Source organism: Balaenoptera musculus, chromosome 6 (genome assembly GCF_009873245.2).
Source record: "Balaenoptera musculus isolate JJ_BM4_2016_0621 chromosome 6, mBalMus1.pri.v3, whole genome shotgun sequence".
Taxonomy (NCBI): Eukaryota; Metazoa; Chordata; class Mammalia; order Artiodactyla; family Balaenopteridae; genus Balaenoptera; species Balaenoptera musculus.
This window is the reverse complement of record NC_045790.1, coordinates 115118514-115145035: the sequence shown is the minus strand read 5'-3', so window position 1 is coordinate 115145035 and position 26522 is coordinate 115118514. Positions and strand designations below refer to the sequence as shown.

At 67.1% G+C, this 26522-nt stretch overlaps 3 protein-coding genes across 18 annotated transcripts in view; 2 read left to right on the top strand and 1 right to left on the bottom strand.

Annotated features, from left to right (window-relative positions):
• The first annotated feature begins 4 nt into the window (after window positions 1–4).
• On the top strand, window positions 5–10746 carry CARD9 (caspase recruitment domain family member 9). 13 transcript variants are annotated; one of them, XM_036855467.1, is made up of 13 exons: window positions 5–106; window positions 3555–3758; window positions 3911–4048; window positions 4703–5007; window positions 5090–5269; window positions 5369–5512; window positions 5714–5839; window positions 7368–7655; window positions 8017–8058; window positions 8323–8371; window positions 9684–9760; window positions 10260–10342; window positions 10434–10746. In XM_036855467.1, exons 2-13 carry the CDS (start codon window positions 3575–3577, stop codon window positions 10531–10533), a joined length of 1716 nt encoding a protein of 571 aa, XP_036711362.1. In that variant the 5' UTR covers window positions 5–106; window positions 3555–3574; the 3' UTR covers window positions 10534–10746. The 13 variants fall into 13 exon arrangements, 7 of the variants coding, with proteins under 7 accessions (XP_036711362.1, XP_036711361.1, XP_036711365.1 ...); XM_036855466.1 differs by lacking the exon at window positions 5–106 and adding an exon at window positions 1909–2137 and having other exon boundaries at window positions 10434–10745; XM_036855470.1 differs by lacking the exons at window positions 5–106; window positions 10434–10746 and adding exons at window positions 1909–2137; window positions 6930–7038 and having other exon boundaries at window positions 7368–7559; window positions 10260–10345.
• A 69-nt stretch (window positions 10747–10815) lies between these two features.
• DNLZ (DNL-type zinc finger) lies at window positions 10816–12585 on the top strand. 2 transcript variants are annotated; one of them, XM_036855475.1, is made up of 4 exons: window positions 10816–11132; window positions 11412–11551; window positions 11813–11876; window positions 12321–12447. In XM_036855475.1, the coding sequence occupies exons 1-4, from the start codon at window positions 10932–10934 to the stop codon at window positions 12327–12329; spliced, it is 414 nt and encodes a 137-aa protein (XP_036711370.1). In that variant the 5' UTR covers window positions 10816–10931; the 3' UTR covers window positions 12330–12447. The 2 variants fall into 2 exon arrangements, with proteins under 2 accessions (XP_036711370.1, XP_036711369.1); XM_036855474.1 differs by lacking the exon at window positions 11813–11876 and having other exon boundaries at window positions 10859–11132; window positions 12321–12585.
• A 2436-nt stretch (window positions 12586–15021) lies between these two features.
• Window positions 15022–26522, bottom strand: part of GPSM1 (G protein signaling modulator 1) — a 30582-nt gene continuing 19081 nt past the window's right edge. For all 3 annotated transcript variants that reach the window (XM_036856069.1, XM_036856071.1, XM_036856070.1), the window contains 5 exons: window positions 25491–25561; window positions 24465–24644; window positions 18357–18513; window positions 17771–17979; window positions 15022–16664 (listed from right to left, as the gene is read on the bottom strand). In XM_036856069.1, the coding sequence (XP_036711964.1) occupies window positions 16461–16664; window positions 17771–17979; window positions 18357–18513; window positions 24465–24644; window positions 25491–25561 (821 nt within the window). In that variant the 3' untranslated portion in view covers window positions 15022–16460. The remainder of the gene's footprint in view (window positions 16665–17770; window positions 17980–18356; window positions 18514–24464; window positions 24645–25490; window positions 25562–26522) is intronic.

Genomic DNA, 26522 nt, shown 5'->3' with positions numbered 1-26522 from the left:
GGCTCGGCTGGTCCCCGAGTGCAAACCAAAATATCGGGAGGAATAAAGAAATGTCCTGTTTCTTAATTAAAAGCAAGCCACGCGCTCCTGGCGGTCTCGTCCTGAGGTACTGGGCGGTGTGCAGAGGGGTTGGGCCACCCCTGGGTGTGTGGGGAGTGCGCCAGCTGGGCCCTGGGGTCCACGGAGCCCCTGCACACTTGGCCTCTGGGGGCCTGTGGAGGGGGAGAAACAGAGGGTTACCCATCTCACGAGAAACGCTTGTGGCTCTGGCCTTCAGACTGGGGGGCCGCTCCAAGCAGGAGGCAGCCCAGCACCCACCCAGGTGCTGGTGGCCCTCTTGGTGCCACCACAGGGATGGGGCGGGCCCACTTCCTCTGCCGTCCAGACCACACAGGCCAACCCAGGCGGGTCCCCAGACCAGTGGCAGACTGTCTACCCACAGTCCCCACGGCAGCCCTGGGCCAGTGCTCTTTTTATTCTGTGCAGGCGTTTCTTTGGCAGGAGACCGAATCCCCACGGCCTCTCTGTCCCTCTTGTCTGAAGGAGCTCGGGTTTGGGGGTTTGGTTACACCCTCCGAGACACCGGCTTTTCCTGGAGCTTTGTTCTTGCACACTACTCCCCTTTGCTTTCACCTTATTAGGGAAATTTTCCAACACAGAGAAATGGGACAAGTGTGCCCAGCGCGTGTGTCCTGCCCCCCCCACCAGACAGCAGTCACTTGGGGTCACCTGTCTCCCCTTTGCCTGCACCCAGACACCACACGTCACGTCACACAGCCACAGGCTGACTCGCCACTCGGGGGTGTGTGTGTTTCACTTTGTGCCTGGTACTCGACTCAGCAATTCCCATTTTCCTTGTGATTTCCTCTGACCTGTGGGTTGTTTAAGATGTTTGTTATTTAATTCTCACACACTTAGTGATTTTTCAGATGTCCTATTACCGCTTTCTAGTTTGATTATGACGTGGTCAGAGAACATGGCGTTGTTATTATTTAATTCATAAACACACCATGAGGAAGACTCCTTCCTTAGCCTCATGTCATGAAACAGGAAACACTGGGTCACGGAGGGCCTGGCACCGGCCCTCTGCCCGCCAGGTGCGCAGAGCCGCAGCTCCCGCCACTCCTGTACCAGGACTCCCCCCCCCCCACCGCCAGACCCTCCAGGCTGGGGCAGGATCCCCCAGAACACGGCTCCCCCAGGGGGCTGGGGGCCTGCCCACACCTGGAGGGTGACCTCGGGCCTCCTGGAGGCCTGCGGGGAGGCCCGGCCACTTGGCAGCACCTGGTGGTGCCAGGATTCCCGGGGTTTAGCCTACTGACCACCATGAGCCCAGGAGGCAGAGGAAAACCCTGGGGCTGAGGGGCTCAGGACCCTTCAGGAAGGGAGCCAGCAGCACTGGTCAGGCCCCTGCCCACCCAGCTGCAGCCCCTTCCCAGACCTGTTGCTCAGCCTGGCAGGTGGCAGCGCTCTCGGTTCAACCAGCGAGGCCACTCTGGTGGGGCGGTGGCCTGGGGATTCCCCTGGGGCCCTGCTGTCGCTGTCGCGTGGGTCCTGGTGGAGAGGGGCTGCTCCCAGGGAGGGACGGGCGGAGCCAGCTGCAGCGTGGGCTGGCAGCGAGTGGGCTTAGGCTTAGGGGCTGCAGCCCCCCCAGCCTCATGCCCTCTTTGGACACCACGCTGCAGTCCTTACGGGACCAAAGTGGACCGGACGGTGGTTTGGCCTCGTCCCACCCTGGGAGAGCCACGGCTCTAGCGCTCCCACTCCGCAGGGTCGGGGCTGGGCCTGCAGGGTGGGCCCCGGGGCGCTGGCGCTGGGCGGGCTGGCGGGGAGGCGGAGAGGCGGGGGTGGGGGGGTGGGGTGGGGGCGGTCTCCGAGCGGGAGCAGCTTTCCCCGGGAGGAGGCGGCTTCCACTTCCCCGTCCCCGCCTCCCGGGGCCGCCCTGCTTGGGCGAATCAGAAGGCAGCGCGGGGATGGTCCCCTGTGGGAGGACGGCCGGGCCTCCGTGGGGTTAACCAGACCCGTCAGGAAGTGCACGGCTTTCCTCCGGCTCCACCTTCCCTCGGTCCCGGCAGCCGGCAGCTCCTACCGCGCATTGAATCGGGCGGCCCAGGCTGACCCCCAGGAGGACCCCGAGGTAGGCGGGCCTGGTGCCCTTTCCTCAGGTGGTTGGGAAGCCGCTGTGGCCCAGCTCGGGCTTGGGGCAGGGAGCGGGGTCTGGAGCAGATACCCCAGGCGGGCGTCAGGTGGCCTCGCGCTGCTGCCCTGTCCCCTTCACAGCCGCCTGGTACCTGCTGGTCACTTCACTGGAATTAACAGCAGGGCACCGTCAGGTGTGGGACACGTGGACATCCGGCTAGGAAGGCGGGGACTGGGCCAAACACTCCAGAGACCCCAAGTTGCTGGTGGTTTCATTCAATGCTTTGTTGCTGGGCGGGCGGGCTGGCTGAGGGCAGCGCGAACTTGCTGCCAGCCGCATCTCCAGGAGGGTGGCCCAGTCCCTTTGGGCTGGAAACCGGTGTTTCCCACGCAGGTCAAAGGCTCAGCCTGCGGTGGCGGGGTCAGTGTCTCCGCCCCCACCGCGGGGCCGCTGCCGGCTCAGCCTGGCCCTGGAGAGAGTGGTTCCCCCACTGGTCGTGTAGAAGGGAAGAGCGGCGGGTGGTTCCAGCATAGATGGTCCCCTATCGGAGAGCTGGCCTGACAGTCCCCAAGAGCGCGGCCAAGAGCAGGCCTCGCCTGGGAGGCAGACAGGAGCCTGGACGGCTGGTGTCCCGGAGGCTGGAGGAGGCATGGAGCCGCATTCCAGGCCAGCCCCGGGCGGCACAGCCACCCCTCCCAGTGCGCCCGGGCCCCGGCTCTCCCTCTACCGTGGGCCGTCCACAGTCACCCTTCCTGGAGGGCACCCTGTCACCGAGCCTGACCCGGAGCAGGCCGGCCCGGCAGCTGCTAGGTGGCCGTTGCATCACCAGCTGCCGGAAGGAGAGGCGGGGACGGGAGTGGACGTGAGCAGGCACTGTCCTGCGGGGAAGGAGGAAGTCCCGCCAGCACAGCCTGGCGCCTCGGGGGCCAGGCACTGGCCAGCCGGGGGCTGGGGCTGGAGTCCCTCCCCCATGTGCCAGGGGGGTTGTGCTGGTAGGCGGCACAAACAGTTCCGTGGGTAGGGGGCAGCCTCCCGCCAGCCCCGCAGCACTTTGGGGTGCTCTGGGGGGACAGGGCCGAAGGAGGGCCATGGTGCAGGGGGGCGTGTTCTCCTAGATGCCACCTGACCCTGGAGCATTTCCACGCTGTTCCCCACGCTTATTGGGGTGACCCGCTTATTGGGGTGACTCGGGGAGAGAAAAAGCCCAGGGTGGCCAGAGGGGCGGGAGCAGGGCCGTGAAGGGCGACACGGGCGAGCCGATGGGAGGGAGCGGGGCTTCTCCCTCTCTTGGCGGCCCCTCTCCTGGACGCCCCTGGGCTGGGTTCCTGGTCTGGCTCTGCCCAGAGCCCTGGCGGGCGAGGCGCAGGCCTGGCTCCCGGCAACGCCTGCTGCTCAGCCACGGCCTCCCTCCCAGCCGCCTGCCCCGACTGCGCCATGTCGGACTACGAGAATGAGGACGAGTGCTGGAGCGCCCTGGAGGGCTTCCGGGTGAAGTTCATCTCCGTCATCGACCCCGCCCGCATCACGCCCTACCTGCGCCAGTGCAAGGTCCTGAACCCCGACGACGAGGAGCAGGTGCTCAGTGACCCCAGCCTGGTCATCCGCAAGCGGAAAGTAGGTCAGTGCCCGTCCCCCACCCCGTCCCCCGGAGGCCCCCTGCCCTGTCTGCCCGCGGCTGTGGTGCTTCACGCACAGCTGAGGCCCCGGGAGAGCCGCCCAGACCCCCACCACTGCAGCCTTGCGTGCCCACGCGTGTCCTCTGGGTCGCAGGTGTGCTCCTGGACATCCTGCAGCGGACTGGCCACAAGGGCTACGTGGCGTTCCTAGAGAGCCTGGAACTCTACTACCCACAGCTGTACAGGAAGGTCACGGGCAAAGAGCCCACCCGCGTCTTCTCCATGATCATCGGTGAGGAACAGGACACGGGCCTGGAGGCACAGGGCCCGGATGGAGGGGCAGGGGGATGGTGTGGGTTGGAGCCGGCGGCCCCCTTCCCACCTGGTCCCCTCATGGATAAATCGCGTATGAAAGAAAGGGAGTGGAGCCGTGTGTGGGAAGGGTGCCAGCTTTGGGCCCGGTGTGGGTGTCGCTCCCATCCCGCTCTCCTCCCAACACTCGTGGAGCGAGCAGAGGCTGAAGGAAAGGGGGACCTGAACTCCGGAGGGGGGAGCAGGTGGGAGGCGGGGTGCACAGGCTGATTCTTGGCTCAGAGCCCCTCCTGCCCAGAAGACCATGTGAGCCCGCTAAAGCCATGCCCGAGAGGCCAGGCCTGCTCGCCCCAGCAGCCTGTGAGGCGGCCCCGAGTCGCGTCCCCTGCCTCTCAATCAGGATGGTAACAAAATTTGACAAAGAGGGATGGACACCCAGGCCCTGGGCTGCCCTGCCTTGCCCTGGGAGGGGGTGGGGACAGGGCTGGGGGGTGAGTTCATCTCCGGGACGGGAAGCAGCCGCAACCGGGAACTGACCCCTTGGCCAGGCTCCCCTGGAGCCGCTGGTCCTCAAGCGGAGGCCCGGGCCGGGCCGGGTGTACCATGCACCATCTGACGCCCTCCCGGTCCGCAGACGCCTCCGGGGAGTCGGGCCTGATGCAGCTGCTGATGAGCGAGGTGATGAAGCTGCAGAAGAAGGTGCAGGACCTGACGGCGCTGCTGGGCTCCAAGGACGACCTCATCAAGGAGCTGAGGGTGAAGGACAGCCTGCTGCGCAAGCACCAGGAGCGTGTGCAGAGGCTCAAGGAGGCCTGCGAGGTGGGCGGCCGCGAGCTCCAGCGCTGCAAGGACGAGAACTACGACCTGGCCCTGCGCCTGGCCCGCCAGAGCGAGGAGCGGGGCGCCGCGCTCATGCGCAACCGCGACCTGCAGCTGGAGGTGCCCCGCGCGGCGGGCAGGGCGGCTGGGGCGGGCGGCGGGCGCCGGGGTCCCGGGCGGATGCTGACGGCCCGTCCCACAGGTCGACCGGCTCAAGCACAGCCTCATGAAGGCAGAGGACGACTGCTCGGTGGAGCGCAAGCACACGCTGAAGCTCAGGCGCGCCATGGAGCAGCGCCCCAGCCAGGAGCTGCTGTGGGAGCTGCAGCAGGAGAAGGCGCTGCTGCAGGCGCGGGTGCGGGGGCTGGAGGCCTCCGTCCAGGTGGGGCCCCGGGGCGCGGGCCGGCGCGGCGGGCGCGGGGGCGCCGGCCCGGGCCTCCCAGCCCCGCTGTCCTGCCGCCCTCTCCCTTCGCACCCACAGGAGGGGAAGCCAGACCGGAGCAGCCCCTACGTCCAGGTGCTGGAGGAGGACTGGCGACAGGCGCAGAGGGGCCTCCAGGAGCAGACCGCCGCCATCTTCTCCCTGCGCAAGGACCTGCGCCAGGCCGAGGCCCTGCGTGCCCGGGTACGCGGCGGGCGGGTGGGGGCGTGCGCCCTGGGCCGACTGAGCGGGGCTCCACGCCCCTCCTTCCCCTGCCTGGAGGCGAGGGCCAGCCTTCCGCCCCACCTGGTGCCCGCGCTGCCCGGGCACGTCGGGGCCCAGCTTCGGTCTGGAGCTCCAGGCCGGCGGGGCCGCAGGCGGTTCGCTAACTGCCGTCTCCCGCAGTGCACGGAGGAGAAGGAGATGTTTGAGCTGCAGTGCCTGGCCCTGCGGAAGGACTCCAAGATGTACAAGGAGCGCATCGAGACCATCCTGCAGCAGATGGGAGAGGTCGCCGTCGAGCGGGACCAGGTAGGGGCCGCACAGCCCTCCCGGCCGCGGTGGCCTCTCAGGGATGCCGCTGTCAAGGTGGTTCTTCAGGGAGCGCTGACAAAAGAAGTTCATGCTCGTTTAAAAACGCGAATGCTAATGAAGTTAATCCCCTTCCTCCACCCCTGCCCCACCTGCTGCCAGCAAGTCCGCGCTCCACCTTCTGCTGTACCTGCCAGACTTTTTTCAGCGTACGTGCAGTTTCATTTTTGTTTTACAAAAGTGGAAGCTTTCTGACTCGTTTTGCAAAGACTTCTCTCGCTTAAAAAGCCACGGGCGCCTTGGCCGGCTGCACTCTTCTGGGTGGGGAGGCGGCGCCCCAGCGCAGAGCCGCACCTGCTTCTTCGTTTCCCATCACTTTCCTGTCACGGCTCGGGGTCGTTTCTGATCAGCCACAGCTGTCGCTTCAGTCACTTTCTGGAGGGTGATTGGCAATCTGTATCAGGAGCCTGAAGAGGTAGATTCCTTTTCCCCGGCAAACCCACTTCTAGAAAGCCGTCTCATGGGAATAACAGAAACGCAGAGAAAGCCCGGCAGATGCGTGCTTCCCTCAAGGCCATGGGCAGCAGTGCGGTCTGGGGCAGCAGGTGTGAAATGGGCGCAGCTCACCCGATGGGACAGCTCCTTCCCGGAGCTGCCCGAGCAGAGCCCCCTCTGCCTCGTGCATGGCCGGCAGGGGCGCGCAGGCTCCGGTGGCACCCAGGGCAGGCTACCCCCCCAGGGACGCTGGGGCCTGGCCGCCGAGGTGAGCGGCAGGGTTTTCTCTGGTGGGTCCCGAGTTGGAAGCTGGCACAGAAATTCAGGATGTCCTGTTACTAATCCAGCCCTGGCTGTCGGGGTCGATTGAGGCAGGGGTGTGGGTTAGCTTCTGGATCATTGCTGGACGCGGAGGCTGGCTTCCTACAAGTGTGCCTCGCAGCCACAGCCTCCTGGGCCGGTCACTGTAGGTCGTGGGCTGGCCTCCTGGGCTGACCTCAGTGTCCCTGCCGTGGGGGACCGGCTTGATAAAGCCTGGGGTGTTGGTCTTAAAGAATGTTACATGTCTGTCAACAATCATGTTCTTGATATCAAGCTGTACCCAGGAAGTACGAAACGTGCGTATGGGCATGTGAACACGGCTGAATGTGCCCGGAGAGCAGGACTTGAAGACCCTGCAGGGTCAGCAGGGGTTATTCTCAGGGGTATATTATCTTCTTTATATTTTCTGAACTGTCCACACTTTCCATCCTGAGCCTGTATTGCATTTACAACCCCCAAAACACGAATGACATCCTCGGATGAGAAAGGGGAAGAGGCCAGCGCCGGCCCCGCCTGTCCCCGGCCATGTTGCTGGAAACCCTCCCAGGAGCATTGCTAGAAATAAGGCGGGCTGTGCTGAGGAGTGAGAGAGCCGGGAGGGGAAACGAAAGACCGGGGGGCTGGGGGGGGGGCAGGGAGGCGGGCCGCGTTCTGCCGGGAGGCCCAGCCAGAGCCCCCTGCCGCGGCTGCCCTGCCCTGCGCTGCCCCACAGGCCATCGCGACGCGCGAGGAGCTGCACGCCCGGCACGCCCGCAGCCTGCAGGACAAGGACGCGCTGCGGAAGCGGGTCCGCGAGCTGAGCGAGAAGGCGGACGAGCTGCAGCTGCAGCTGTTCCAGCGCGAGGGCCAGCTGCTGGCGGTGGAGGGCCGCCTCCGGTGGCAGCAGCTGGAGACGTCCGTCCTGGTGGGCCTCCCCCGGGGCCTTTACGGTGTCCCTCAGTCAGAGAGAGCCATGGCTCTGCCACCGTGGGGCTCTGGGGGTGGGGCCACATGGGGGCAGGTGTGTCCCTAGAGACTGCAGACCCCGGAGGAGGAGCCGCCAAAGGGCCTGGGCCTGGCCTGGCTCCGCCACTGCTCTGCCGCTGGCTCGGCAGGTCCCCAGACGTTCCTGAGCCCCTCCCTCCTCTGTAAGGTTGCCTGCTCCCCGAGCCCTCGTGGAGGTGGGCTGCAGGGCTGGCATAGCTCAGGGCCCGGCAGGGTGTGTGTGTGGGGGGAGGGGCGTTCTCGCCAGGGGCCAGGCCCAGCCATGGCCTGGAGAGGGGCCTCCCTGGAGGGCGGGCTGGCCTGGGACCCCACCCCATGCCCTCGAGTGGCTCGGTTCCCCCACAGCCTGCCGACCGACCCCTCTTCTGTGACCACAGAGCTCCGACCTAGAGGACGGCTCACCGAGGAACTCCCAGGAGGTGAGTGTGACTCTGGGGGCGGGCCCAGGGCCAGCCTCACCCCGGACTCCCGGCCCAGCCTCTGCCGGACCACAGTCCCATATGGGTCCCTCAGAAGCTCTGGGAGCTCAGCTCACCGCCGGCCATCCTCCCAACGCCCGGCTGGGCAGCGTAGGTCCCTCCCTGAGAAGCCGGCATGGGGGGACGGTGGTTGGGCGGGCAGCGCTGAGGGTCAGGTCCTGGCAGGCTGGTGGTCTGACCAGTTGCCCTGTCTCTCTTGGGAAGCTCTCGCTCCCCCAGGACCTAGAGGAGGATGCCCAGCTCTCAGACAAAGGTGAGGAGGCGAGCGGCCTGTCCCGGAGGAATCCGGCTAAGGCCTCCTTCTGGCCGCAAGTTGGCACCCGTCCTGACCTTCAGCACGCACACCGCATGACGCCGGTGCCTGGGGACACATGCCCCAGCCCTGGCCCATAGACCTCCACAACCCCACTTCACAGATGGGCACACTGAGGCTCAGAGGGCTAAGCAACCCCCAGGGGTCCCCAGACAGCAAACAAGAGCCCCATTGGAACCTGGGGCCCAGGCTTGCAGGTCCACATCCCAGCTCCCACCTTGAGAACACGCCTGGCCATTGGAGCCACCTCAGGCCCCGGGATTGCAGAGTGGAGGCACCCCGCCCTCCAGAGCAGGGAGCTGGGGAGGTAGCCACTGCCAGGAAGCAGAACAGAGCGGGGAAGGAGGGACAGCTCAGGGTGACTGGGGCCTTAAGTTGGCAGGGGCGGGATCCTTCTGCCTGCCTGGGCACAGGACAGGGAGTGGCAGGGAGATGACCCAGCGGGGATCACGAGGGGCTGGCTCTGAAGGTGGGTGTCAGACAGGAGTTTGGGAGGATGGGGTGGTGGCGGGGGCACCACTGCAGAGGTAGCATGTGAAGCCAGACAGACTTCCTCAGCGTCAGGCCTGACCCCAGCTTCTTGAGGGGGGCTGAAAGAGGAAGAGGCAGCAAATGGAGAAGTAAGTGGTTGGTCCCTCTGCTGCTGCCCAAAGACATGAACTTGAGGCCAGTGAGCCCCGACGTGGGGACAGGCGGGCAGGACCCGCAGGGAGCGAACGGGAGGGGAAGGCTGTTGGCCCAGCCATCCTGGGAGCCCCAACCCAGGGCTGGTGTGGCCCCTTGCGGGAGGCGGGGCAGGCTTCAGGGTCAGAGGCCAAGGAGGAGGGAAAGACCTGGGCCTGGGCCTTTCCCACCGCAATGTCCGCAAGACCTGGAAGCCACAGTCGCCCATCATGGACAGTTTAGGGGAGCCAGCCCATCAGAGCACTTTTTCTGCGGGTCCTGAGCCCTGGGCCCATCCAGGCCCCGGCAGATGTGGAGGGAGCCCAGCAGCCTGCAGTGTTCTGCTCCCAACGCTGCAGTGCCCCAGCCCCTGCCCAGGGACGGGGCGCAGCATGTGCTCCGGGAGCCAGGAGTGGGAAGTGAGGTCTCTGAGCCCCAGTCCCCATGTCTATACAATGGGAATGCTTGCGGGGTCCAAGTAAGGACCCAGAAGGTGGCACAGGACTGGCCTGGGCTGGGGGGGTAGAGGTACTGGCAAGCGCGATCCTGGCAGGTAGGCAGGACCAAAACGTACAACTCTGCCTTGCAGGCGGCCCGGCCATCGGGGAGAGCCCTGAGCAGCCCTCTGTGGCTCTGCAGAAGGAGCGGCTTTCACTGACCCCCGAGGTAAGGCTGCCTGGGGTCCCTGGAGCCCTGGGAGGCCCCTGGTGTGGGTCTCAGTGTGAATGATAACGGGGAGAGTGGTTCCTCTGCCTCGACGCCTGGGGGGTGATCACAAGGCCTCTGCCCATGGGCTCCTGGGGTGTGGTGTTTTGGAACGTGAAGCTGAGCCCCCTCCCTTCTTGGACGAAGCAGCGGGAGAGGGGGGCAGGGGGCAGGGGGCGGGCCCATCTGGGTGGGGCGCAGCGTTAACGTGGGTGGGAACTCGGCCTCACTGTCCACTGCACGGAGCCCGACGGCAAAGGGGCCGCACCGGACACTGCAGTAGAAGGAACACTGGCCTGGAGCCCATCCCCGCTGGCTGCGCGTACGTCCCAGGCCAGTTCTGTCATCTGAAAGGCGGGAGAGCGCACCCCGCCCGCCCGGCCCCCAGTGCGCAGCCCCAGGGGCGGGCGTGGGGCCCACGCGGGTGCTGGCCGGAGCCTGAGCCTCGCCCCTCCTGCAGGACGCAGGCTTGAGCGGCGGGGAGCCCCCCGAGAAGGAGAAGGGGCGGCGGCGTCTCAAGGAGAGCTTCGAGAACTACCGCAGGTGGGCCCGCGCGGGCGGAGGGCGAGAGGGGCTGGGGGGCGGCGGCCCCGCGCACACCTGCGCCCACCTGCGCCGCTTGGGTCTCCCGCAGGAAGCGGGCCCTCAGGAAGATGCAGCACGGCGCGAGGCAGGGGGAGGTGGACTGGGAGAATACCACGGGCAGCGACAACACCGACACCGAGGGCTCCTAGCCGGCCCCTCCGTCCAGCCGCCCGTCGTGGGAGGAGGACACGGCGCCGCCCGGGACCTGGGCGCTACCCCGCTGGGCCGCCTCTTCGTTGGCGAGCACGGGCTTGTTCTATCTCTGTGTGATGCACAAGCGTGCTGCAGTGTTAAAAATGCAGCCCCGTCAATAAACGACCGCGGTCCGGACACCACCGTCTCCGATGATCTTGCTGCCGCGCGCACCCTCTGACCCCGCGCCGGCCAGCGCGCAATGCCTGCCGCCAGGGGGCAGCAGAGCGCGGCCCGCCGCCGGGACGGAAGCCGAGTAGGGCCGCTTCCATCGCGTGCCTGCTTCCGAGACGGCGGCGGTGTGGCCTCCGCGGGGCGGGGCGGTCTCGGCTGAGCGGGGCGGCAGGCGGGCGGCATGGTGCGGGCGGCGCTGGGCCTCTTGCCGATACTGTTGAGCTGCGCGCGGCCCCGGGCGCCCGGCCTGAGGTGGCTGTGGGGGCGCGGGGCCCGCCTGGAGGCCGTGGGGAGAAGGCGGGCCTGGGGTTGTGGCTGGCGGCGCTTGAGCTCCGAGCCGGGACCCGGGCCGGCGCACTACCAGCTCGTCTACACCTGCAAGGTGGGCACGTGGCGGGGGCGGGGCCGGGCCCGGGCCCACACCTGCACTTGGCGCTGGACGGCGCTGCGGGACGGCAAAGAAGGATGGGGTTGTCCTCGGGAGGCGGGGTTTTCCAGGAGAGGGGTGGGGCTATCACTCGGGGGGGGGTATCCTTCTGGGAGAGGGCGGGGGCATGCGGAGGGGTGTGGCTAATTCGGGGGGAGGGGCAATCACGGGGGGGCGGGTCCTTCTGGGAAAGGCGGGGGCGGGAGCAGGGCTTCACCTTCCAGTCTCCACCAGGTCTGTGGGACCAGGTCCTCCAAGCGCATCTCCAAGCTCGCCTATCACCAGGGTGTGGTCATTGTGACTTGCCCTGGCTGCCAGAACCACCACATCATCGCCGACAACCTGGGCTGGTTCTCGGACCTGGATGGGAAGAGGTGAGGCTCCCTGGGAAGGGTTGGGGACAGAGGTCTATATTCCAGTGCTGGCCTGGTCCATCCTGAGTCTGGAGCCCACGCAACCTCCCTGGGGTACCGTCCTTCTAATGAGGATTACAGAGCCCACATCTCCAGCCCAGCTTCCTTATCAACACAAGAGGTGTAGTTAAATTTGAAATTCAGGTAAAACACAAGTAACTTTTTAGTAAAAGTATGCCCAAGATTGGAACATGTTTTTATTTGCTAAATCTTCCACCCTAGATCAGCTCCTTCCGGCCTGCTTCACTGCCTGACTTCTGCCCTCACTGACAGCCTCTGGGGGCAGGTAGGACCTGGTTACCTGTCAGGGCCACGGGCCTGCCCTAAAATGAGGGTGTCAGACTAGGTTGACTCTTAAAAGCAACAGCTTGCCTTTCACTCTGTGGTTCCTTCACCCTTGTAGGCACTCCTTCCTGAGTGCCTGCTATGGGGCAGGGATCCTAGCATGCAGCTTTCTTGTCCTGTGCTGACACTGGCTGGTTGACTGCACCAGACTTGGGGGGGTGGGCGGTGAGGTGCAGTGGTCAGGGCCCTGGGGCTGCAGGGTCAGCCTCACCACCTTGTGGAGAGCAGTGGGGGGCAGTGGTCAGGAGCCTCCCGGCTGCATGGCCCTGATGCCACACCAGCACAGGGTCTCATGTGCTCGAGACTGGCCTGGGGTGCCCTCGAGGGACCAAGATGCAGGACAGCTTCGGGGCCTGGAGTGTCATGGCACTTCCCTCTTTCTCAGGAATATTGAAGAAATCCTGGCGGCCAGAGGGGAGAAGGTACACCGAGTAGCTGGCGAGGGGGCCCTGGAACTCGTTTTAGAGGCTGCGGGGACCCCCAAATCCACCACTGCTATGGAAGGGGCTGAGGACCAGGATCCCAGGCACTCTGGCAAGACAGAGGCCAGCTGACCCGCCTTCTGCCTTCAAGAAGGGTGCTCCGGCCCTGAGCCACTCTGGACTTGCCTGTTTCTATCAATAAACAGCCATCACTTGCAGATGCTGGGACCTGGGGCTCTCCTATCATCCCTGCTATTGGAGTCAGAGTGACTCACAAGAAACCCCCCCTCCGGGCTGCAGGCCAGGGCCTTCTGTGGCTGCTGGCCGTGTCTGAGTGGGAAGGGGCTGGACGTGGAGTCTGAGCCCCTCCTGGCTGTGGCTGTGTGGCCTCGGGCAGGTCACTTTGCCCCTCTGAGCCTTTGTCTTCCTGTCTGCAGATGAAGATGCTCACGGTGCCACCTTGTCAGGAGTATAAGTGGAAAGATGGGACTCAGGACGGGCACGGGGTGGCTCAGCACCGCCCCAACCCCAAGTGTCAGGGCCCCGATCTTTCTTTTTTTTTTGCCATGCCACACGGCACGTGGGATCTTAGTTCCCCAACCAGGGATCAAACCCGTGACCCCTGCACCGGAGGCGGCGAGTCTTAACCACTGATGGTCAGGGAAGTCCCAGGGCCCCGATCTTGATGACCAGTTAGCCGCTGTTCTTCCTGGGAGTGGGATCAGCGCACCCAAGCCCCGCCGTGGGTCCTGCCCCTCCGGCCAATCAGGCCCCGCAGATCCCTCTGTGCCACCTGCCGTCCCCTCGATGCCCCCTGGATGGCACTGGTGAGCCGGTGCCAACCTCAGCCCTGACCCTTGGCCACTGGCCAAGCCAAGTCAGCAGGCTGGGCTGCTCCCCGTGGCTGCAGGCGGGCCAGGCGGCCAGCGGAGTGGGGGCTGGGCTGCTGTGTGCCTGGTGGTGGGCCGCCTGCCCCGTGCAGTGTCCCCCTCCCCGGGGCTGTGCAGTTTGTCTCCCAACCTCGTTTGACCGCCTTCTCAGGATGTTCCTGTCTTTATGAAAGCATGTTTATTTCCAGAAGTGTTCTGGGCTGTGTGACCTTCAACATTAATCACCAGCCACAATCTCACAGGGTCCCCGCAGGATCCGAGCTCCTGACGGCCACCCCCGTCAGCACGGGCCTCGGCATTGTTCTCCAGGCGCTGGCAGCTCGTGCTCCAACTCGAATACCCCGTTCTCCCCGTGGTGAACAACCCCCTATTATCCTGCCCAGAGCCTCCTGTGACATTTGCGGAGTCAGTCACGGAGGACGAGCCAGCCCCGGGCCTGCTCCTCCGTGGAGGCCCCGAGGGACCCGCTGGCCTTGAAATGCCAGAGCAGCGGGGCCTCGCTGCCGCCACAGGGTTGGAACCAGGTGTGGGGAGGCCCAGGGAGCTGACCGGACTCTCAGAATGCAGAGCGGACCCAGGAGGGCCACCCAGGCCAAGCCCTCCTCCCGTGGGCAATTTGGACATGGGTGCTCGCCACATCTTTTTATTGTCTGCTTTCTGACGTTTTGACGTCTGGGCCCTCTGATCCTGGAGAGCTGGTCAGTTCCTGGACATGGTAGGGCGAGTGCACCCAGGGCAGGTTCCGGACAACTCGGGCAGCCCCTCCACCCAGAGCCACTGAAGACCTTCTCACCAGCCGAGCAGGCCTGCTGGCCCTGCCTCACTGTTGCTTCCCACAGAAACCACAGGAAACGCTCCTGCCCACTTTTCCTCCCCTGCCTCCTGACCGACCCTGGTGCCTCCCCACGTGGCCCCCGCCCAGCCGCCATCCATCTCCAGTCCCTTCTCAAGGTGCCCCTGGCTCTTTCCACCACCCCCCAACTATCTTCCCTCCCTCATCCCCGGCCAGGACTCTCTCCAAATGGTCAAATTAGGGTATCTGGGCCAACCTCCTGTGATCCTGTGACAGCATGTCCCCAAGCGAAGTCTTCTGAGGACAGCTTGATAGGCAACGCTGGGTTCGAAGACATCAAAACAAACTTCTTCCTGCAGGACTTCTCAGAGCCTTTAGCGTCCTGGCCTGGCTGTGAGCCGCTGAGAGGCACGGCGCCCCGCCGATATTTGCTTCCCGGAGCACTGAGAACTCTCTGGGGTGGGGGGTGGGGGCTCTACCCTTCCCCGTATAGGCCTTGTTCTCACCCACCCTCCCTTTTCTTCACCTCACCCAAGAAAGGCTGCAAGACGGCAGGCTCGGTAGGGAGGCCTGGGGTTCCCTGTGCCCCGCTTGGAGGCTGCCCCACACTGCACTCCACGCCTTCCAGCAGCCTCGTCACGGCACCACAGCTCCTCTGGGAGGGGAGCGTGGGGCTCAGGGCTGAGGCTGGGCTTTGGAGGACACTTGGGCTCCTACACCAGCACCCTCACTGGCTGTGTGTCCCTGGGACTGCCGCCTCACCCCTCTGAGCCCTAGCCCCGCCCCCACCCATAAACGCAGCAGGGACCGAGCCCATGTGTGGGGGTGGGCGGGAGCAGGGGCAGCCTGGCGGGGCAGGAGGGCGCTGCTCCCCAGCCCCAGGCCCTTGGCACGGTGTAGGTTTGCTCACCCAGGTGAGGGAGTCACTGGGCCTCCGAAAGCACCAGCACCTCCGCCAGCCCTCATCCTGACACAACAGCATTCGCTTGGCAGACTTTATTTTTTTCGGGAAAAACAGAACAAATGTACCTCTTGGGTTGGAAAGGACCCCTTGACAACATGGCAAACACACGTGTGAGCAATAAATACGCACGTACATTCGGGTGTGTGGGGCGGCCAAGCAGGAGCCTGTGCTCTGGCCTCTGCCCCCACACCTGCCGCCCTACCCTCGCCCTCGGGGGCCCCTCCGCCCAGAGCGCCCCGGGCTGTACCGAGGGGCGGGGGCCCGGCGGCCTCCCCACGCTCAGAGAGCGGGACCGTGGGGCTGGGTGAGGCGCCACGCAAGAGAAGGGCCGCCTGGGGGCCGTGGGGCTGCGCCTCGACCCAGGAACGCTCCAGGAGAGTTGGAGGTGGGCCCTGCAGTAGGCGGGCTGACACGGGGGGTCTGGGCGAGGGCACCGGCCACGGTCTCCCCGGGGGCCTGTCTCCTGCCCAATCCCGAGGGCCGACTCACCCCACGGGAGAAGGCGTGATGTCATCTCACCCCGCGGTGGGGTTGAGGGCTGGGTGCTCGCCACGGCCACAGAGCTGGAGCCCTCGCACCTGCCGCCCACCCTGGCATGGTCAGGGTGCAGACCCCTACCGGCTGGTATTCCCAGAACCGGGCCGGCTCAGTTCCTGGGCTCCTGGGCTTGGAGTTGAGGAATGTGGAGCTCACTCCCTTCCCTCCCCGCCCTGCCGGCTCAGGACCACGTGCCTGGTGGGGCTGGGGACTAAAGTGCCAGGGCCCGGGGACCCCACGTAGGGGGCACTGCCTCCACTGCCTGGTCAGGCCCCAGGCTTTCCGGGACTGGCCTCCCCCTCCTCCTCCTCCTCCAGGCCCGGTAGGAGGGAGGGGAGAGGGGCTGGGAGGGGCTGGGAGGGGCCGGGAGGGGGCCCTCCCCAGGGGTGAGGCCGGACTCGGGCGAGCACAGCTGGGCCAGCTTCAGGAGGACAGAAACGCCCGTGCCGCTGGTGGCCCCAGAGAAGAGGCTTCAGAGACACCTTTGGGGGTTGGGGGTCAGCGGGGTTTTCACATTTGGCCGGGCGGGGGTCAGGGAGAGAGCGTGGAGGTCTGGACAGCACCGGGCTTCGGGGCCGACATGCTGGAGGCCCGGCCTGGGGCAGGGGCGGGGCGACGGCAGGGCTGGGCGGGGCAGGCCTGCAGGAAGCTGCGTACCTCGAGGGGCCGGCGCAGGACCGGAGTGGGCCCTGGCCCGAGCCTGCTGCCCTGGGGAGGGGACGGCACGGGGGCCGCGTGCCCAGCGTCCGGCTCAGTGAGAAGGGCTGGGTGGCTCAGAGCCTGCCCTCAGCTGTGGCCTCGGGAGGATTTGGCTTCTGAGGGAGGACTGTGGACATCCTGGACATTTGGGAGCTCCCCCCGGCCGCCGCCCCGGTCCAGGAGCGGGGGGTGGGGCGGGCCCAGCTGTGGGTGCGAGGCCTTAGCTGGCGCCGGGCTGGCACTGCTGCCGGGGCTCGGGGGGTCCGCCCACCTCCTCCGGGCTCCCGGCGAGGTCCACCCGCTGCTCGTCCATCCGCTTGGCCTGGACCCTCTGGATGAGGCTGAAGAAGTCCTCGTCGGGCATGGTGGGGCCGCGGGGCAGCACGTCCGGCGGCGGGCAGCGCTGGTCGTCGATCCTGGAGGACTGCGCAGACATGGACACGCGGGTCGGCGGCCTCGCCTCCCCAGGCCTTGGAGGGCCCAGCCCAGCGCCTGGGCCCGGCGCTCAGAGGCCCCGGGGACACCTCGACGGCAGTGCCAGCTCAGGAGGGCCTCCCTGGGACTCAGCTCCAGGGCACAGCTGGGAGCCCTGATCCTGCGAACGGCCTACCCGGCGGGCGAGCTGCTGGAGTGGCCTCTCAGGCCTGCTCCTAAGGCCACCAGACCGTGGTGTGTTCACGAGCCCCAGGGACAGGGCGGGGCCGCAGCTCCCGGAGCTGGTGGTGCCGAGCGCCCCAGGGCCCCAGCGGGTCAGGGGGCCGAGCGGGTGCTGGACCTCTCTGCAGGGTCTGGAGCGGAAGGGCCGGGAGCCGGCGGAGCCTGTGGAGCGTGCGTGCGTGTGGGCGGAGCCTGTGGAGCGTGCGTGCGTATGGGCGGAGCCTGTGGAGCGTGCGTGCGTGTGGGCGGGGCTCTCGGTAGGGGCTGGTTTTGAGGCTTCTCGGACTGGCCCGGAGATGCACTTTCCTCTCCTCTGTGGGAAGCAATGTCACAGCTGGAAACTTTCCAGCTTCCTGCACGGGGGCTGTGAGGCTGCCCCCTCCCCAGCCATTTCACTGAGGGTTTCCTGACCCTGAAACCCCACCTGCAGTTCTGCCCCGCCCAGACTGGTGGGCGGCTGCACCCCATGGCATCGGCCAGACCCCTCCTGCCCTCTGTGCTCTGGGGGTGCCGCCTGGCCCTCGGTTTTCTCCATCCGGATGTGGAAGGCTGGAGGAATACCTGGTGACGCGCCCGGCTCCAGGCTCCTACACCGTAGGGAGGGGCCCGCCTGAGGATGTCCTGGGGTGACCTACTCAGGGGGCCCAGGAGGCGGCCCATGGGTCTGAGCACCCACGGGCACTCAGAGACACCGGCCGAGCCAGCCTGGGGTCCAGTCCCCCATGACGCACCCTGAGACGGAGGACCCAGGGCCCAGGCCGGCCTGCGTGGAGCCTCCCGGGGAGGGGCCCTGAGCTAACCGGGGCCGAGGGGCTGGGGGACAGGCGGGACGAGGGTGGCGGAGCCCCCGGCCGCCCCGGGCTGCAGGCCCACCTGGCACTTGATGAGCATGTTGAAGAACTCGTCCCCCGGTTCCTGGGGGTCCCCGTCACCACGCAGGTGGCCCAGATTGTTAGGGGTGATGCGCAGCCCGGGCAGGCTGCCCACGCTGGCCCGCTGGTCGTCCAGGCGGCGGCTCTGGGAGCTGGCGATGAGGTCGAAGAACTCCTCGGTCTGGGGGGAGGCCGTCAGCGAGGGCTGGGCTGCGGGGCACAGGGGGTCAGGCCCGGGGAGGCAGGGACCTAGCCCACTGTGCCCCCGGAGCCCCCAGCAGCCTCTCTGCCGACCCCAGACCCCAGCTGCTCTCAGCCGCTCCTGCCGTGGGCCCGACGCCCGCCTTGAGGGCCTCCAGGGGGTGACGGAGGAGAGAGCCTGGCTTCCCACACCCGCTCCGGGACCGCTGCGCCCTGACACGGTGTGTTCCGGAGGGTGGGATGATTACACGTTTCCCGGGATGCAGCTTTGGGCAAGGCGGGGACATGGGGCTCACGGTGACAGGGGACACTTCGCAGCTGGTCTGCCCCGCCCTCGGAACACTGCAGCGGAGGGAGGGGACCAGCCCCGGCCCCCGCGGGCTCACCAATCCTCTCCTCCAGGGTGGGGGCGGCCGTGGCTTCAGCAGCCGCGGGCTGACCCTCCTCCAGGGGACAGCGCTGGTCATCCATGCGGCTGCTCTGGAACTTGCTCAGCAGGTCAAAGAAGCACTCCTCGTCGGAGGATGGGGCCCGGGGGATGCTCTGGGGGGCGGGACGGGCAGTCAGTGCTGGCTCTGGGCCAGCCACAGGTGGCCCTGCTGTGGTCACCAGCCCCTCACAGACCCCCGGACACAGCTGAGTGGCTGCTCGGCTTGGGCCGAGGTCAGGACCCTCCTCCCCCACCCGCCCCTCCGGCTCCCAGCACCACCACCGCCCTCCCTTCTCTCCTCCCTGGTGTCCCCCGGGGGCCCCTACTGGGCACTTGTGTCAGCCCCCTGCAGCGAGTGCCACCCGTGCCTGTGCAGCTCTGGAGCCCCAGCACCCAGCACAGCACTCACCAGTGTCTGCTAAACGAATAAACGAGTGAGTGAGTGACTAGGCCCTTGGCAGCTCGTTAGGCACACTGGAAGTGGCCGGTGCCAGGGCCCTGGCAGCGGTGATGGTGGACCCAGAGGTGCCAGCAATGTCAGGTCATACCACCAAAGGCAAGGAGCCCGAACTGGGGAGGTGAGGGCTTCTGTGTTCCCAGTCCCACCCCTTGTGGGGTTTGGACAGTTTTATAAGGTCCCCGGAGGATAGCAGATGTGTGGGGGCCAGGCTACAGAGACAGTGCTCTCATCCCCCAGCCCCTCCCTCCACGTGCTGGCCGAGGTGGGAGTGTGGTGGGCCAGGGTCTGCTCTGGGTGGCTGGGGAGAGCCAGGACGCCAGGCTGGGGGCCCTGGGTTGGTGGTTGGACCACAGGGGCTCTGGAAGCTGCCCTCAGTGAGCATAAGTGTGCAGCCTGGGGGCTTCCCTGGTGGCGCAGTGGTTGAGAATCCGCCTGCCAGTGCAGGGGACACGGGTTCAAGCCCTGGTCCGGGAAGATCCCACATGCCGCGGAGCAACTAAGCCCGTGCACCACAACTACTGAGCCTGCGCTCTAGAGCCCGCGAGCCACAGCTGCTGAGCCCGCGTGCCACAACTACTGAAGCCCACGTGCCTAGAGCCCGTGCTCCACAACAAGAGAAGCCACCGCAATGAGAAGCCCGCTCGCCGCAACTAGAGAGAAGCTCACGTGCAGCAACGAAGACCCAACGCAGCCAAAAAAATAAAATTAAATAAAATTTTTTAAAAAAGTTACATTAAGTGTGCAGCCTGGGCAACGGGGAGGGCTGACCTTGGGGTAAGCCAGCTGACCCGGGCAAGTCCCACTGCTGGGTCAGGATGGGGGGAGGGGCCGCAGTTCTGAGGCAGTGGGTGGGATAGGGTGAGACCAGGTCACTGGGTCAGGCTGAGTCCCAACTGGCAGGGTGGCCTTGGGCAAGCCCACTGCCACCGGCCTCAGTTCACACCTCCATGGAGGGCATGGTCTCTCAGGGGCTGCCCAAAGGGCAGGACCAGAGCAGGACCACCCCCGGCGCCAGCCTCACCAAGCCTGGTCCAGGGCCCTGCGGGCTGACGGCTGGATGGAGTGGCTTCCAGAGGACACTTTGGGTGCTAATTGGCACCCCACCCCCTCCCCCCTCGGAAGCTGGTGCCCCCTGCCCAGCCCTGGCCTGTCCATCTCTTGGCTGGCTGGCTGGCGGCCGCCTTGTTGCTCAGAGCCCTGTCTGAAATGCGTGACCCCCAGAGCTCCCGACAACCGATCACCAACCCGTTCCACAGAGGAGACTGGGGCCCAGGAAGCTGGCCCAGCCTGGGCTCCCAGAGCACAGTGAGGGCTTAGAGCGGGGCTCAGGCCGTGGGGCAGCAAGGCATCCGAAGGCCGGGAGGACCCGCTGGCCGACGTGGGCAGGGAGGGGCAGCCGAGCGGGCGGGCCCACCGACCTGTGCCGGCAGGTGGCAGCTCGGAGGAGACCCCACCGGGCTCAGGCTCTTGGGTCGCACCTCCCCACCCCCTGCCTGGCCAGGGCAGGCCCAGAGCCAAGGCCGGAGCCGGGGGTTCAAAATCCACCCCTGAGGGCTCTGCTCTCCTGTGGTGCCCAGGAAACCTGCAGGGAAGGCAGAGCCGGTGCTGAGGGGCCCACAGGGGCCTTGGCCAGGGGGCTGCACCTAGTCGGGGCCTCCTGGGGACCTGCAAGCCCGGCAGAGAGTGGCTGGGGACCAGCGTCAACCCATGAACCGGTGGGGTCTACGTACAGGTGCCTCCCCCAGGCGCTCGTGGGCTCTGCTCGCAGGCTGGGGGGCCCCCGGCTCCGCCAGGTGTGGGGTGAGCGCAGCACCGTCCCCACTGCAGGGGCAGCCGTTGCTCCCGCCCCCGGCCCAGCGTCTGGCCCCAGCCGGGCTCTCCCAGGTGAACCGTGGGCCAGGTGAGTGGAGCCAGGCCCCTCCCAGGAAAGGTGGGACCCGGGGGTCCCACTCCACTGGACACATGTGTCCCCAACACTCCTCCAGCCTCCCCTGGGCTGCAACTCGGGCTCAAGAGAGGCACCTGAGGGAGAAGGGGATTTGCTGTAGGCCTCTCATGGCGCCATCACCACTGTGGCCAGGGCTGGGCTGAGGGCTCCGCCACGGTTGTCCAGACAGGCTCCCGAGGCGCTGCGCCAGAGCCACCCCAGCCTGAGACCTGGGACTGGCCCGGGGCCTGGCAGCTCTCACCCTCCCCGAGCCCGGGGCCACCTGTGAAGGGCGGGCGCCCCCTCATGCAGGGCACTGCTGACCTGGGACCACGGGTGCAGGGGGAGGCCCACGCCCCTCGCTCAGGACAGCGGCCTGCATCCCAGTAGGACACGTTCAGGGGACCTGGAGGCCACCCCATGTTCCCTCCCCTCTCCTCTGCCTGACTCGGGCTCCCTCCGCCCGGAGGTCAGAACTCCTTGAGGCTCACTCCAGCCCCACCGCAGGGGTTTCAGCCCATCTTCTCCCCGGGAAGAAGGAGCCAGCCCTGGTTGCGCAAACTCTCCATCCGCCAGGCCCGGCTGTCCCCTCCAGCCGGCCTGGCCAGCTCCTCGGGGCTGCGGCTGCCCCGGCTCCCGAGCCGCCCAGGATGGGGACGTGCGAAGGCAGGTGAGTACGGATCAACACACGGGACTCACCCCCACTGAAGTGGCCCGGGCGAGGCTGCCGGGGAGCTGACTGCTTGCCCGCCGGCTGACCGTCCACCCGCCCCGGCCCCCCAGGAGGAGCGCCCTGCCGCCCGAGTCCAGCTCCGACAGGCCGTGAGCCTCCGGCCGTGTTAGGGACCCCCCACCCACGCGGATCCGCAGCCCTGCCCGCCGGCAGCCAGGTGGATTTGGGTGCTGGGCCACGTGGAGCCCAGGCAGGACGCCAAGGCCCCTGTGCCACTGCCCTGCCTGCAGTGCCCGGTGCTGCCTCACCGCAGAGACCCGCAGGCCCTATTAGCTTGATGCTTAAATAGGACCCAGGGCGAGCGCCACTCCCCGTCCCCGCCCACCCGCACTGCGCGCGCGCGCGCACACACACACACACACACACACACACACACACACACACACACACTCTCTGTAAACACTCGGAGATGGATTTCCCTGAGCACAGAGCCTGTGGGCAGTCCCAGCAGCAGGGCGAGGGGATGAAACCTGTCTGGGGAGCACTTTCTCTCTGACAGCAGCCCCGGCCTCCTGCCCAGCCCGGAGAGGAGCCGGACGGATCGGTGTCCTTTCCCGTTCTGGGCCTCGATGGACGCGTGGCCTGACACCCTCACCCCCTGCAGAGCCACATCACCACACACTAGCCCCCTTGGCCTCTGCCTGGCCCCAGACCAAAGCCCCTTGGCCACAGTGCCCTCCCTGGCCTCCTGCTGCCGCCTGGGTGTCCCTTTCCTGCTCTGGCAGGTCGCGGAGTCAGCGTCAGCCCGGCCCTGGAGCCAGCAGGAGCCGACCACCCAAGGCATCTGGGTAGTCCCGGCAAGAGAGGTGAGGACAGGACAAGGACACCAGAGGCCCCTCTTAGGGCCCCCTCTGCCCTGCTCCTTCTACAGCGGGTTCAGAGCTGCCGGCCCTTCCATTACAGCCCTGGGGACAGAGGGCCACCACCAGCAGCCTGGGACTGGCCCTCTGAGGCCGCCTCCTGTCAGGTGCCCGGGGGGGCACGCGGGCTCAGCCCACCATCGGGGTCCAGGCCTCCAGCTGGGGCCAGGCTCAGAACCCTGTCGTAGGAACTTTCTCCAAAGACACCAAGACACCACCATGGCCGGAAACCTTGACGTGCTCTCTACGGGGGCCAACCTGTGGGTGCCAGGAGCTGACCCTGGCCTAGGAACCCCAGCCCTACCATTCCTAGCTGAACGCCCTCGAGCCATTTCCTTCGTACGCTGAGCCACGGTTTCCCCCTTAGGGCTGCTGTAAACAAGGCACACGTGACAAGCCTGAGCCTTGACTGCCATCTATTTGGTAGAAGAGGTCCTGGAACTGCAGTTACAGGGACACGGCTGGGCCAGAACTAACAGATGGGACGGGCAAGCGATCTCGCAGTGCTGGTCTCTGCCTGTGGCAGCCGCAGTGCGTCTGGGGGGCCTGGCTCACCTCCCCAGGCCCTGCCTCTGGGGCCCAAGGCTCTGAGGCCCCCAGATGGGAGGGGGGGGATGTACAGCTTTGCCTCGGTTGCCTCTTTGGGAAGGCTTCCAAAACAGCCCTCGTGCGGGGAGGCTGGTGTGGCTTGGGGATGCGAGAGAATCAGAGAGACAAGTCTCTCTTTGCGCGCTCCCTGCTGCGGGGCAGGGTGGGGTGGGGGGGCCTAGGCAGCCGGGGTGCAGGCGCTGCCCCCCTCGCTCAGTCCCCGTTTCACAGCATAAACAACGGGGTGTGGGTACGGACACCGCCGTCACCTGGTAAGTATGGTGCTGGGTGAAGCCGGGCGGTGGGGGCCATGAGCACAGGCCAGGCCTCTGCTCGGCCCTGGGCAGGCCCTTCCTACTCCAGAGCCCGCTGTGGCTCCCCAGTGCCCTGGCAGGGGTCCTTCCCTGCCCAGGCCCTCTCTGGCTGGGCCGACTCCAAGACTCCCCCTGACCTTTGGGGCCGGCCCAGCCCTGCTCCCCATGCCCGGCCCCAGGACAAGTTCTCGGGCCCTCAGACCACACCCAGCCACCCTCCTCAGATCCCGCAGCCCCCGCTGTGCTGGTGGCAACACCCTTGCACTGCCTGGGCCCTTGCACTGCCTGGGCTCGGGGTCGGGGAGGGGCCTGACGGGGCCTCCTGCCCCAAGCAGGGACCCCGTCCCCTTCCCCAGGCCCCTGTGCCCTCCCCCGCTCACCCCACTCCGCGGACACAGACTCTGGCCATCCTCTGGCCCATCCAGTGGGGCTGGGGTCAAATGGGGTCAGCGGAGGCTGCCCCAGGCTCACGGGAAGACGGGTGCAAAGCAGTCATTTGGGGCTAAGAACGCCCAGCACGGCACCCACGCCCCTCAGAGGCGGGGAAGGTGCTGATTAAACCCTTGGAGGGAACTATTTTTAGAGTAACTCTCGGAGGTTTGGACGCAGGTGTTCTGTGCATGGGGGGCTCCAGGCTGACCTCTGAACCTGGGCGTGGCCGGGCATGTGCCCCTCTGTGCCCCCCGTACCTGACCCGCTCCTGAGAGCCTGGAGAAGCCAGCCAGGCTCCCGGGCACAGTGGGACACCTGCCAGGCAGCAAGAGACCAGGTCCGTCCCTCCAGCCCCCCGTCCGTCTACTCGATCACTGGTCCACCCATCTGTCCACCAGACCCCGGCTGTCTGTCTGCCTCTGTACACTGTGTCCCCAGGACGAGGCTGCTGGCTGGGCCCGAGGACCTGAGCCGCACCCCCCAAGCTGTCCTGCAGACCCTTCCTGGGCTGCCTGTTGCCCCACCACCACCAGCACGAGGCCTCCCGTCCGGCTGATGAGTAAACCCTGTCCCTGCCCGGGGTGCCCCGGGCTTTCAGCAGGCCCTGTGCCCACCAGGTCCCAGGGGACAGCACAGGGCCATGACCTCAGCTCCCTGGAGAGGCCCGGCCCGGCCTCCAGGTGGGCTGTGCAGGATGGGCAGTGGAGCCCCTCGCGGCTCCCCGTGGGCCCCCGGGGAGAAGTCGCCTACCGTACGAGGCACCTGCACCCGGACGTCCGCGCTGTCCAGTGGGGAGTGGCCACCCTCCCGGGGCCTCCTCTCAGCAGCGTCCGGCCCTTCCTGGTACTTCCTGCTCCTCACGGGGAGGGGGAGCAGGTCCCTGCCCGGCCCCCGCCAGTCCCCCGCGGGGTGGCTGTCTCCATTCTGCTCCTGGGGAGGGGGAGGAAGGCCGGGCGTGGGAGGGGGCCGGGCCGCCAACGCTCCCCATCCCAGGACCCCAAGAGGGGCTGAGCAGATGCAGTCAGCCCCGTTCCACTGGCCCACACGGAGGTGCTCAGGGGCCCGAGGAAGACGGGGAGCTGCCGGCAGCCTGGGGGCAGGGGGAGGCGGGGCGGGGCCTGGAGGGGCTCTGACCACCCCACACATCCACCTGCCCACACTAAGCGATGGGTGACCGTGGGCGGCCCTGAGCCTTGTCCCCCCAGTGGGTCCCCGTGGCTGTCCACAACTGAACCCAGTGTACACTGGAGGGACTGGAGGCTCCGAGAGGTCAGGCCACTGCTCCTGGGCCACACAGCACCCACCCTGGCAGGTACAGAGCGGCCCCGGGGCCCCCAAACCTGTCTGGGGTTTGTCAGGCCCCCGCTGCTCCACCCATAACAGCTCTGCTTCCCCCGGAGCAGAGTCCGAGTGAGTAGGGAGTAGACAGGAATGGGACCGGCCAGGACACTGGGGGTCTGCAACACGTAAGGACCCGGGGGCCCGGGTGGCGGGACCATGGTGAGCGGGAAGGGAGCAGCCGCCGGCGCTGCGGGGTCTCCTGGGGCCCTCTCTGGGCAGGTGGCCCGTCCAGGGTCCTGGGCCACACGGGGCACATCTGTCGCCCCTGGCAGGGAAGTGACGCAGACGGGAACCCTGGCGGGTGCTGGCAGCTCAGCAAACACTGCGCCAGCCTCATCATCCCGCTGCCCACGCTCTGCTTCTAATTGTAGGCGGCTGTTGTTGGCTGCCACCTGCCCCCACGTGCCCCGGCCGCCCGCCCCGAGCCCCACTCACCCGCTCCAGGGGGAGCCGCAGCAGGTCCCAGGTTTCCGCGCTCAGCCTCTGTGTCCTCTTGGGCCTGGCCCCTGCAAGGCAGCAGGCCCAGTCAGCCGGCGCCGACCCCGGGCCTCGAGGATCACGAGCTTCCCACCTCCCAGCCCACGTGGGGGCCAACGCGGCGACTGCACGACCGCCGCACCCCCGACTGGACAAGCACGCAGGCGTCCAGGTGGGCCTGGCCGCACAGGGGCCAGGTGGGGTCTGGCTTCCATGCCCTGCCCCCGTTAGCTCCAGTTCCCGAGTCCTGGGCCCGGCTCTTCCCCGCTCGCCTTTGCTTCCACTGTTCCCTCTCCTTGGATACCCTTTCTGCGTCTATACAGCCACGGGCCTCAGCCTTGGCTCAGCTGCTCCCCACACCCTGTGCCCACACCGGGGCAGCCCAGGTCCTCCGGGGGGGCGGGCTGAGTGGGCTCTCCTCTGAGGGCTGGGCCTGGCAAAGCCAGGAAGCGCAGTGGGCAAAGTGACCGAGGCCTCTGGCGCCAGTGGACACCCTGGGGGTCGCGTCTCAGCACCACTGGCCTTGGACCGGTCACCCACCCTGCGGAGCTCAGCCCCCTCCACGCCCCACCCGCCCCCGTCAAATGGTGCCCGCGGACACACTGCCCGCAGCGCAGGGGGGCTGGAAAGCATCTCACGGCCCCTGGTGCGTCTCGGGCGCCCAGCGAGCTGCAGCTGTGGATGCAATGGTTCGCTCTCCGTCTCCACCGCCACCGCCCGCCGCCCACGGCTCCGCTCGTGAAGCTAAGCTGCTCTGTGGATGCCCGCGGTGCGGCGTGGGGAGCTGGACCCAGATCCCGCCCTGTCCAGCCCCGCGCTGCGGCCAGGTGCACACGCCACAGCGAGCGACCTCGAGGGGTGGGCGGGGAGCCCTCCACCTGGCCCCCGACCCCAAGCCTGGCCTGGGTTCTGGGCCCACACCCACTGTCTGGGACACGGTCCCCAGAAGGGAGCCGGCTCTGGCGGTCAGGCGTTCAGACCGGCCCAAAC

Coding starts and splice junctions, on each gene's coding strand:
- CARD9 (XM_036855467.1), top strand. CDS start 3,575: ATGTCGGACTACGAGAATGAGGACGAGTGCTGGAGCGCCCTGGAGGGC. Junction 5,840..7,367: donor TCGCCGTCGAGCGGGACCAG/GTAGGGGCCGCA, acceptor GCTGCCCCACAG/GCCATCGCGACGCGCGAGGA. Junction 10,343..10,433: donor AGCTTCGAGAACTACCGCAG/GTGGGCCCGCGC, acceptor GGTCTCCCGCAG/GAAGCGGGCCCTCAGGAAGA.
- DNLZ (XM_036855474.1), top strand. CDS start 10,932: ATGGTGCGGGCGGCGCTGGGCCTCTTGCCGATACTGTTGAGCTGCGCG. Junction 11,133..11,411: donor AGCTCGTCTACACCTGCAAG/GTGGGCACGTGG, acceptor AGTCTCCACCAG/GTCTGTGGGACCAGGTCCTC. Junction 11,552..12,320: donor TCGGACCTGGATGGGAAGAG/GTGAGGCTCCCT, acceptor CCTCTTTCTCAG/GAATATTGAAGAAATCCTGG.